Below are 12,258 nucleotides of genomic sequence, written 5' to 3' on the forward strand. Positions count from 1 at the left end.
CGCAAGCATGGAGCCCGCTCAGGTAACCGTCACCGTATGTCTCCTGGGTCCTGGCAGACGCGGTACTGCATTGCTACACAGTAGCAGCAACCCCTTGCCTTGTGGCAGCAGACGGTACAATACGACTGGTAGCCGTCATCATCATGTCCAAGGTGCTCCTGGCCACGTTGGCTGGGAGCGCCTGGGCAGACATGGGTGCAGGGACTAAATTTGGAGTGACTTGACCAGGTCATTCTCTTTAGTCCTGCAGTCAGTCCTATTGAACCATCTTACGGTGAGCAGGCAGGCAATATGGATTGCTAGCAGTCCTATTGTACCGTCTTCTGCCGAGCAGCCATGAGATGTGGATGGCATGCAGTCCTTCTGCACCGTCTGCTGCCAGCCAAAGCTGTAAAAGATAGATGGAGTGGATCAAAACAAGAAATAGACCAGATTTGTTTTGTACTCATTTGCCTCCTCCCCCGTCTAGGGGACTCATTCCTCTAGGTCACACTGCAGTCACTCACAGAGAAGGTGCAGCGAGGTAAATCTAGCCATGGATCAATCAGAGGCCAGGCTAACCTCCTTGTTCCAATAAGAACAATAACTTAGGTGCACCATTTCTTATTGGAACCCTCCGTGAAGTCCTGCCTGAAATACTCCTTGATGTAAAGCCACCCCCTTTGTTGATTTTAGCTCCCTGAAGCCAACCCTGTAAGCCGTGTCGTCAGTCGCCCCTCCCTCCGTCAGAGCAACGGCAGACAGTCATTCCGCGCCTTTTTTCTGTGCGGACGCCATACCAAGGCAAGCATGGAGGCCGCTCAGCTCACTTTGGCAATTAGGAGCACATTAAACACCACACGCATTATCCAGCAGTATATGCAGCACCAGAACCTGGCAAAGCGATACCGGGCGAGGAGGCGACGTCAGCGCGGTCACGTGAGTGATCAGGACATGGACACAGATTTCTCTGAAAGCATGGGCCCTGCCAATGTAGGCATCATGGTGCTAATGGGGCAGGTTCATGCTGTGGAACGCCCATTCTGGGCTCGGGAAACAAGCACAGACTGGTGGGACCGCATAGTGTTGCAGGTCTGGGACGATTCCCAGTGGCTGCGAAACTTTCGCATGCGTAAGGGCACTTTCATGGAACTTTGTGACTTGCTTTCCCCTGCCCTGAAGCGCATGAATACCAAGATGAGAGCAGCCCTCACAGTTGAGAAGCGAGTGGCGATAGCCCTGTGGAAGCTTGCAACGCCAGACAGCTACCGGTCAGTTGGGAATCAATTTGGAGTGGGCAAATCTACTCTTGGGGCTGCTGTGATGCAAGTAGCCCACGCAATCAAAGATCTGCTGATATCAAGGGTAGTGACCCTGGGAAATGTGCAGGTCATAGTGGATGGCTTTGCCACAATGGGATTCCCTAACTGTGGTGGGGCCATAGACGGAACCCATATCCCTAACTTGGCACCGGAGCACTAAGCCGGCGAGTACATAAACGGCAAGGGGTACTTTTCAATAGTGCTGCAAGCTCTGGTGGATCACAAGGGACGTTTCACCAACATCAACGTGGGATGGCCGGGAAAGGTACATGACGCTCGCATCTTCAGGAACTCTGGTCTGTTTCAAAAGCTGCAGGAAGGGACTTTATTCCCAGACCAGAAAATAACTGTTGGGGATGTTGAAATGCCTATATGTATCCTTGGGGACCCAGCCTACCCCTTAATCCATGGCTCATGAAGCCGTACACAGGCAGCCTGGACAGTAGTCAGGAGCTGTTCAACTACAGGCTAAGCAAGTGCAGAATGGTGGTAGAATGTGCATTTGGACGTTTAAAGGTGTGCTGGCGCAGTTTACTGACTCGCTTAGACCTCAGCGAAACCAATATTCCCACTGTTATTACTGCTTGCTGTGTGCTCCACAATATCTGTGAGAGTAAGGGGGAGACGTTTATGGCAGGGTGGGAGGTTGAGGCAAATCGCCTGGCTGCTGGTTACGCGCAGCCAGACACCAGGGCAGTTAGAAGAGCACAGGAGGGCGCAGTACGCATCAGAGAAGCTTTGAAAACCAGTTTCATGACTGGCCAGGCTACGGTGTGAAAGTTCTGTTTGTTTCTCCTTGATGAAACCCCCCACCCCTTGGTTCACTCTACTTCCCTGTAAACTAACCACCCTCTCCTCCTCCCTTCGATCACCGCTTGCAGAGGCAATAAAGTCATTGTTGCTTCACATTCATGCATTCTTTATTCATTCATCACACAAATAGGGGGATGACTACCAAGGTAGCCCAGGAGGGGTGGTGGAGGAGGGAAGGAAAATGCCACACAGCACTTTAAAAGTTTACAACTTTAAAATTTATTGAATGACAGCCTTCTTTTTTGGGGGCAATCCTCTGTGGCAGAGTGGCTGGTTGGCCGGTGGCCCCCCCACCGCGTTCTTGGGCGTCTGGGTGTGGAGGCTATGGAACTTGGGGAGGAGGGCGGTTGGTTACACAGGGGCTGTAGTGGCAGTCTGTGCTCCAGCTGCCTTTGCTGCAGCTCAACCATACACTGGAGCATACTGGTTTGGTCCTCCAGCAGCCTCAGCATTGAATCCTGCCTCCTCTCATCACGCTGCCGCCACATTCGAGCTTCAGCCCTCTCTTCAGCCCGCCACTTACTCTCTTCAGCCCGCCATCTCTCCTCCCGGTCATTTTGTGCTTTCCTGCACTCTGACATTATTTGCCTCCACACATTCGTCTGTGCTCTGTCAGTGTGGGAGGACAGCATGAGCTCGGAGAACATTTCATCTCGAGTGCGTTTTTTTTTCTTCCTAATCTTCACTAGCCTCTGGGAAGGAGAAGATCCTGTGATCATTGAAACACATGCAGCTGGTGGAGAAAAAAAAGGGACAGCGGTATTTAAAAAGACACATTTTATAAAACACTGGCTACACTCTTTCAGGGTAAACCTTGCTGTTAACATTACATACATAGCACATGTGCTTTTGTTACAAGGTCGCATTTTGCCTCCCCCCCACCGCGTGGCTACCCCCTCAACCCTCCCTCCCCCCCCCGTGGCTAACAGCGGGGAACATTTCTGTTCAGCCGCAGGCAAACAGCCCAGCAGGAATGGGCTCCTCTGAGTGTCCCCTGAAGAAAAGCACCCTATTTCAACCAGGTGACCATGGATTATATCTCACTCTCCTGAGGATAACACAGAGAGATAAAGAACGGATGTTGTTTGAACGCCAGCAAACATACACTGCAATGCTTTGTTGTACAATGATTCCCGAGTACGTGTTACTGGCCTGGAGTGGTAAAGTGTCCTACCATGAAGGACGCAATAAGTCTGCCCTCCCCAGAAACCTTTTGCAAAGGCTTTGGGAGTATTTCCAAGAGAGCCGCGAATGCCAGGGCAAAGTAATCCTTTCACATGCTTGCTTTTAAACCATGTATAGTATTTTAAAAGGTACACTCACCGGAGGTCCCTTCTCTGCCTGCTGGGTCCAGGAGGCAGCCTTGGGTGGGTTCGGGGGGTACTGGCTCCAGGTCCAGGGTGAGAAACAGTTCCTGGCTGTCGGGAAAAGCGGTTTCTCCGCTTGCTTGCTGTGAGCTATCTACAACCTCATCATCATCATCATCTTCTTCGTCCCCAAAACCTGCTTCCGTATTGCCTCCATCTCCATTGAAGGAGTCAAACAACACGGCTGGGGTAGTGGTGGCTGAACCCCCTAAAATGGCATGCAGCTCATCATAGAAGCGGCACGTTTGGGGCTCTGACCCGGAGCGGCCGTTCGCCTCTCTGGTTTTCTGGTAGGCTTGCCTCAGCTCCTTCAGTTTCACGCGGCACTGCTTCGGGTCCCTGTTATGGCCTCTGTCCTTCATGCCCTGGGAGATTTTGACAAAGGTTTTGGCATTTCGAAAACTGGAACGGAGTTCTGATAGCACGGATTCCTCTCCCCATACAGCGATCAGATCCCGTACCTCCCGTTCGGTCCATGCTGGAGCTCTTTTGCGATTCTGGGACTCCATCATGGTCACCTCTGCTGATGAGCTCTGCATGGTCACCTGCAGCTTGCCACGCTGGCCAAACAGGAAATGAGATTCAAAAGTTTGCGGTTCTTTTCCTGTCTACCTGGCCAGTGCATCTGAGTTGAGAGTGCTGTCCAGAGCGGTCAAAATGGAGCACTCTGGGATAGCTCCCGGAGGCCAATACCGTCGAATTGTGTCCACAGTACCCCAAATTCGACCCTGCAAGGCCGATTTAAGCGCTAATCCACTTGTCAGGGGTGGAATAAGGAAATCGATTTTAAGAGCCCTTTAAGTCGAAATAAAGGGCTTCATCGTGTGGACGGGTGCAGGTTTACATCGATTTAATGCTGCTAAATTCGACCTAAAGTCCTAGTGTAGACCAGGGCTTAGTGTAAATAAGGCCCCACTGAGGTTTTAAGTACCAGGTCATCTAGATCTGTTCTGAGATTACACATGGTTGAACTGCCTTTGTACCCCGACAGCTGCCACCAGTGATGGAGCTGAAGTGGTAACAGCAGCAGTAGGAAATTTTAGGGGAAAAAAAGCCTAAGGTAGACATCCTAGTAGAAAGCACACTGACTGATGTCTACATGAAGATTATAGTCTAGCCCTTTTGCAGGAAATCCTTAAACACTAGACTTGTCCCGCTGGTCATATTATTCTTAGCTTTAGCGTGGAATTTTCAAAAGCATTTGATGTTGGCCTAATTCTGCTCCCATGAAGTCAATGGAAGCAAAGTTAGGCTAGCGCTGAGCACTTTTGAAAATCCCAGCCTTAGAGGTGAATACTTATTTCTTTAAAGATGAATGGTAAAATTGAAATTCATGGCAAATTTGAGTCAGCTCAAAACATGAACCTTTGCAAAGTAGAGTAGACCAGTTTTCAGAGTAGCAGCCGTGTTAGTCTGTATCTGCAAAAAGAAAAGGAGTACTTGTGGCACCTTAGAGAACTGTAGCTCCTGAAAACTTGTGCTCAAATAAATTTGTTAGTCTCTAAGGTGCCACAAGTACTCCTTTTCTTTTTACAGTAGACCAGTAATTTTTATCTAGACCAACTTCAAGGCTTTCTGTTAATCTATGTAGTTTCTCTAGCCTCAACGTGTAAGGTTTTTTTTTAACTTTGCTTTAAAGATCAATCAAATATTTCTCTTTGAAAAAGAAAAAGAAAATCTAAAATCTAAGTGGGTTTGTTAAATGAGAGGATGCTATGGTTATGGAGAAGTGGTTTCATGCAATTTGTGGTCATATGGAGAAATAGACATACTTATACCATTCAGTGCTCTACTTTTGTAGAATGAAATTGTCATCCCTTCTAAGTACAAAACAAATGTATGAAATTGAAGCCTGATGAATGTCTCATTCTATGTGTGTGTGTGTGTGTGTGCACGCACACGCGCGCGCACACACCTGTCTGCCTGTCTTGGGCTCAGCCCTGCCCTCTGCTGTGCAGCATTGAGACCTTCACACTCAAGGTGGCAGCAGGACAGCATATAGTACAGTAATATGCACCAAGAGGTAGGCCTGCCTAATGCCTTTACCTATGGGGACATGCTTGTCCCACCCCAAATAAAAAACCATTGATTAACATTCATGCTGCTACCAGGTGAGTGTGCACTTTGTTCCTGGTTACAAGACCAGCCAGGTTCACTGCTCAGGGTGGAGCCCTGGCCAGCTGGAGCCAGTAGCAGTGAATGCACAGGGCTCTTCATCAGCACAGTGCCCGTCCGCCAGGTCAGGATTTAGATCCTTCTTGCATTACAAATCCCATCAGCCTCCCAGATAGTGAGATCCTAATGTATTCTGTAAAGTGGGCAGGGCTGGGGAACAAGAGGGGTAAGTGCCATACCTTCACCGAACTGATATGCTGCATTTCCCTTCACTGTAATTTTTAAAAATTCATTACCTTTTTAATTTGCCCAGTCTCATATTAGGCCTGGTCGTATGTTAATATAAATGCTGCAGTGTGGCTAGCTTCATTTATAACTCATTTCTAAAGCACGTGCTGCCAGCTCCTTTGACTTGTCTTTCACATTTTCTTGTTTCCTTGGTGATTTGTCTGGTCTCATCAGTGTCTTGTTACTAATGCATATTTGCTCAGCTGGGAAGTTGCACTCCCATTGTTCAAGGCTGCCGTGCACTGGCCATTTATGATATGAAATCCTGTTTTAGTAGTGTACAAACTTAATATTGTAACTAATCCATAGAGCTAATGGGTTTGATGGCTGCAAAGTGTGTGTGTGTGTGTGTGTGTGTGTGTGTGTGTGTGTGTGTGTGTGTGTGTGTGTTCCTTCATTCTGCTTCATTTTTTTCTTTAATCTAAGGAGAATTCTGCCAAGAAATGGTTACATTCTTCTTTTCTTCCATTGTTTGTAAAAAGCCTCAAAGGAGCTTGAAACACATTTACCCTTGCTGATTTTTGTCCTTTTCCATTTTGAAGATTCTAAATTCTCTTTATTTGTGTAGAATAAAGTTTTGATTGACTTGACTGGGTTTTGCTTTTAAAAAAAGGAATTGCTAGCCAGGATGGCTAATGAAATTCATAATGAGAGAGGGAGACTTCCACCACTAGGTCTCTGATTCAAGTCTGCCCCAGGGGAAATAGTTCCATTCATGCATGAAGAACTAGTCACATGAGCAAAGGTTGCTAGATCAGGTCCTATGTTGTTAGTGACTGAAAACTGTCACCCTCTGATGTCTGGTAGTCTAATTTAACTGGTGTGCTGCAAATCCTCCTCAGTGGATATGCCACAGCCATTCCAGAGGCTGGGAGGAGATCTCATATCCCCTCCCAGGTAACTGAGTGGACAAGGTATGCTGTAATGAATACCTTGTTATAACAAACTTGGCTACTTCCTCAGAGATGTTCATTACAGCAAGTGTAATATACTTTACTTTTTAGTAAAGTTAAATTATTATGATCATTTTGTGTTTCATTTCCAGCAGCACTAAACAAAATTGTGACCAAAAGAGCAACAGTAGAAGCATGGTATAACAGCTAAATATATTGGAATTGCTGGAGTTCTTTTTTAATATCCTAAAAACCTTGCAGTCTGAAATATGACCTAAGGTCTTATGGTCTATTTCTAGAATGTGCTTGTTGGGCTATTTAGATAGCTGGTTATAAACAATATTTTCATGGTGGAGCTGTTCACTAGGGAAGGTTTGTCCGTTATTCTTGGGGGGTGGGGTGTCTACTTATGCACATATGTGTATATGCATGTATATAATATATATTAAATTTATACACACAGCATTTCTTTTGGTAAATGCAGGGCTTGGGGAAGTATTCAGTGGCTATGTGATGATCATAAACAGAAAGCTATTGCTTTCCCTTTGGGGATTTTTATATGTTTGGGGGGTATTCTGTTTTGTATGGATGTTAGCATTCCCAGCCATGCTGGCACCACATTGCACACAGCCTGAGTAATTTCAGCTGGCTTCTAGAATGCCTTCTATATTTAATGTTTCAGGAAAAGAGAAGATTGGTTTAAGATGGTAATTTTCTGTCTGCACTTTTGAGATCTGTGCAGTCTGGGTGATACTGAACTTTACTGGTGGCAGCAGGATAGCATATAGTACAGTAATATGCACCAAGAGGTAGGCCTGCATTGGAGATAGGGAATGTGTTTAAAAAAAAAAGCTACCTTTTATAATATGCCTGTTTGCTTTGATAACAGCTATTTTAGTCCTCATGAATGATTTCAGATTAATAGCCCTGGAGATTGAAATTTTCTAATTATGTATAAAGCAGATACAGGAGAGTCAGTGGTAATGTAAGCGAACTCCTTGTGATGGCGGTATACAACTCTCACATTGGGACACACAGGATTAATGAGTTTATGTGGGCTCAGTTGGCCCCGTCCAACCCCAGCTGTGAGAGAGGTCAGACTTGGAGGGAGGAGCTTAAAAAGGGAAAACACAATACAGTTAGTGTCAGACTGGACCTCTAGTCTTTGGCTCCTGGAGAGCAGACTGGCTGGAGGCAAGAGCTCCTCAGATGACCTGGACCTATTCCAGAAGTTCATCTTTCATAGATTACCAAATCATAGAATATCAGGGTTGGAAGGGACCTCAGGAGATCATCTAGTCCAACCCCCTACTCAAAGCAGGACCAGACCAAGTACTGTCCCTTATTTTTCCCCCAGATCCCTAAATGGCCCCCTCAAGGATTGAGCTCACAACCCTCGGTGTAGCAGGCCAATGCTCAAACCACTGAGCTATTGCTGCCCCTCCATCTGTGGATGATTATTTTTGTTCAGTGTAGACCTGTGCAGCTTTCAAACCAGTGACTGGTAGAGGATAAACCTCTGCAAACATCTAAGGTATAACAGAGCCATGAGCAATACATGTCATGGATTTAGAACAAATAGATCTTGTCCGTAAAAGGCTGGCCACTTTCACTGAGAAAATTGCAGAATTGCTGATTGAAGAGAATGCAGGAGCTGTATTAAAGTTATGGAAAACTGGGGCCTCTTCAGTAAATGTTCACTCTGTGGATAAAGTGGTCGGAGGGAGTTGATAGTTGAACAAATGAGCGAGCACTTTGGTGGCTGTGCTAAAAGCACTTGATTATAGTCTGTGAGTAGCTACATGGGGAACAAATATTTAGTAAAGGGCTCTGTAGTGGGGTGGGACTCACCCCTGCGGCACCTCCTGATGGTCGTCCAGGGAATTAGCGTTTCCAGCCTTCTACAGGCCGGTGTCCCGCTTGCCGCTGGGCCCCGAGTCCCTCCTGGACCCCGGTGCCCAGTTGTGAGCTGGAGCTGGTTCGCACCGGTTCACTGGAACCAGTTGTTAAATTTAGAAGCCCTTTTAGAACCGGTTGTCCCACGAGGTTGTCCCACGAGGGACAACTGGTTCTAAAAGGGCTTCTAACTTTAACAGCCAGCCAAAAGTGGCACCTTAGGCGCCGACTCCGTGGGTGCTCTGGGGCTGGAGCACCCACGGGGAAAATTTGGTGGGTGCAGAGCACCCACCAGCAGCTCCCCGCCCCGCGCCCAGCCCCAGCTCACCTCCCCTCCACCTCTGCGTCCTCCCCTGAACGCGCCGCCCCGCTCTGCTTCTACCCCTCCCCCCCGCCCCGGTTTCCAGCAAATCAACTGTTCGCGCGGGAAGCCTGGGCGGGCTGAGAAGCAGGCAGCGGCTTCGCGCTCAGGCCCAGGCAGGCGGAAAAATTTGTGAGATTTTTCTGTGAAAAATTCTGAGATTTTGAACATTTCTTTTTCTGTAGAGAAAAGAAAAAGAAATCTGACAATTCTTCACAAGATGGCAACCCACAAATCTTCCAGGAAAGCTACCGAGAAGCCTGGAAGCTGGGGCTCCCAAAGCTTCTAGGCTCTCAGGTGCCACTCAATCCACAAAGCAGGCTACTGAGAAGTCAGGAAGTCCAGGCTCCCCAGCAACTTGCAGGATGGAGCGAGAGGGGTGGGTAAGCTGGCAGGAAGGGCTCTGTCAGAAACCTGCCAGATTTTCATTGGAATTTTGACACGCCCCTGCAGAACATGTCAATTGTAATGAATCGGCGTTTTCTGACAGAAAAATGTTGCAACAGAAAATTCCCAAGTAGCTGTAATGAATGTGTCTATTTAATAACAGTGATGTACAGATTGACTAGATGCTCACCTTTTCTATGTTCTCACCGCATCAAGTTTACACTACCTTTATTAGCTGCCTCAGACCACACAGCAGATCCAGCTGCATTTTCTGCTGGTAATTCTTAAAACATATATAGCTTCAAGGCTTCAAAAGAACCTAGGAGTGAGAAGCCACTAAAGCTGTGGTGCCCAAACTTTTCCTCTCGGGCCCCCTGCTTCCCAGTAATGGAATGTGTCCATATCCCACCCTGGCCGGGAGTGGAGTCGTGGCTGGGCCAGGGGCCAGAAACGGGGGCTGAGGGGTGAGAGTGGGGGCTGGGAGCCGGCCGTCGAGTCACAGCTGGAGCCAGGGCAGCAGCTGCTGCTGGGAGATGGGGCTGGAGCAGAGCTGGGGGCAGAGCGGGGCTGGGTGGCACTCCCTCACCACCACCACCACCACCCATGGGGGCTGGTCTGAGCCCCACCATGTCCCTTTGAACGTTCCTCCATGCCCCACTAGGGGGACGTGACCCACAGTTTGGGGACCACTGCACTAAAGCAACCTAGCTATAGTTTGGATTGAAGTCACAAATATAAAAGCTCACGAAAGCTTATGCTCAAATAAATTGGTTAGTCTCTAAGGTGCCACAAGTACTCCTTTTCTTTTTGCGAATACAGACGAACACGGCTGTTACTCTGAAATATAAAAAGGTGATTTATTAAAATTTACTTCCATCTAGCTGTGGTGACCCAGCAATGCCACTGGAGGTTAAAAAGTCTGGCAGTGTTCATAGGAAGAAGTTTATGTAGACTGTCTAGCCCAGGAACCAGTGGGACTGAAACCATTTTTGATATTTGCTTCCACTTGATATGCAAACTTTGTCAATCAGTTTAGATGTGTGTCATGGCCCAATTTGTATAATAAACGGGTAAGCTATTTAGCATGTTACTAAATGGGACATTCTGGTTCATAAATGATTATTTGTTTGGCTTCATGTGGCTATACATTGTCTGATGGAATGCGATGCTCTGGATTTTCTGAATCGTCCTGGAAAATGAGCACAATTAATTGGAAAATGGTGTGTGTGTGTGTAATGGCAATGTTAGAGACCTTTAAAACGTTGAATTAATCCATCCAGCTGGTAGTCATCCACATCAGAAATTCTGTATCAATCGCTACTCAAGCCTTGATGCTTCAGACATTTCCACACAGCTCTAAAAGCAGGCTCCACACAGCATTGAAGAAGAAACTTTGATGCTTAATATTGCTAACTACATGATATAAAATTTATGCACTAAAAGGGCCTGCTAAACACCCACAGCATCAGCTGAAGTCAGAGAGTTATCGGTACTAAGCACCTGGGTAAATTAAGCCTTAAATGTTTACTATGTATAACACCAGTAACTGAAGTTTCTTGCTACTAATGCAATTGTTCACTTACACACCTTTTTAAAAAATAGTAATCAAAGTACCATGTTTGCACAGCAAATAAATTTTCCTTGCTTGATTACTAAAGGGAGAGATATTAAACCAGTTTGTAATCTCTTGATTGTATTTTCCTGCTCTTCAGCAGGGTCTAGTACTTGTCCTCTCTTTTCCGAAATACATAACCAGTTTCAGAATTAGTTGAATCTAGTGACCAGTTCCTGGCAAGTCCCAATGGCTGTTCAAGACTTACAACTGGATAAGATGAGGGGAGCCAAGCCCTTAAAAAAGTCTCTACATTTCAGAAATTCTCTGCATAAAAATAATCTTTTGGTCATCGTTTTGTGTTTTGACAGATCATATCAGCAGTTTTCTTGGCTGATACATTGATTGTAGGGCATCCGTCTTGCTGATCTAATAACACACCACCATCATAGCATGAGAAGAAAATAAATGTTTAGTCTTCTTGGCAACTAAGTGCAAATGCTTTCCAGAATATTGCTTTGTGTTGAATGAAATGGCTTTGGGCCAGTGACTAATTAGAGTAAAGGGCTGTGCCTGTGAATTATGCATGTACTGTAGTGTTTACCCTAGTATTGTTAAAACCACAGCATATACTTCTACAAATAAGGTTGTTGTTCAGATGGATGTGACAGTCCTTCTGTGGATGATATACTCTACCAAGTGTTTGTGCTTTAGTGTAACAAATACTTTAACCGCACATTTTCAAATGCATTCCTCGTGTAGTACTGCTGTGGAAGGAAATGCAGATGGAAGTAATTTACATCTTGTTCAATTTAGACACAACAGACTTAGTAACAATAATAAATATAGATATAACTTGAAAAATGTTGCTTGCAGTGAGGATTTACAATATTTAAGATTGCTCAGATTCTGATGGTGCTAATCACTCTTTTCACCTACCCAGCAATTGCTGAGTATACAGGAAGAATTAAATAACAAAAAATCCGAACTGGAGCAAGCAAAAGAAGAACAAACACATACACAAGCCAGGCTTAAAGTTCTTCAGGAGCAGGTGAGTGCTTTCATTGAGCATAATCCTTATTTAAGACTACACCAGGGGGCCTGATCCTACACCTTTGAAATCAGTGGAAGTTTGGTCATTGACTTCAATGTAATTAATATATGACCTGTGTGTGGTCCAATGAGCATTTACAAAGGTTAGTTGAAGTTAATTGGTAGTATTGTTTGGGCGAACTGAAATTGAAAGTGAAATTGAACTCTTGTCAGTTTTGCAATATCAGATATT

General features: G+C 46.0%; 1 protein-coding gene across 3 annotated transcripts in view; it reads left to right on the forward strand.

The window, feature by feature from the left end:
* Positions 1 to 12,258, forward strand: part of ENOX1 (ecto-NOX disulfide-thiol exchanger 1) — a 509,484-nt gene that overhangs the window by 460,006 nt on the left and 37,220 nt on the right. For all 3 annotated transcript variants that reach the window (XM_037894600.2, XM_043533288.1, XM_043533299.1), the window contains one exon: positions 11,917 to 12,024. In XM_037894600.2, the coding sequence (XP_037750528.1) occupies positions 11,917 to 12,024 (108 nt within the window). The remainder of the gene's footprint in view (positions 1 to 11,916; positions 12,025 to 12,258) is intronic.

The sequence above is a fragment of the Chelonia mydas genome, chromosome 1 (assembly GCF_015237465.2).
Source record: "Chelonia mydas isolate rCheMyd1 chromosome 1, rCheMyd1.pri.v2, whole genome shotgun sequence".
Lineage (NCBI taxonomy): Eukaryota > Metazoa > Chordata > Testudines > Cheloniidae > Chelonia > Chelonia mydas.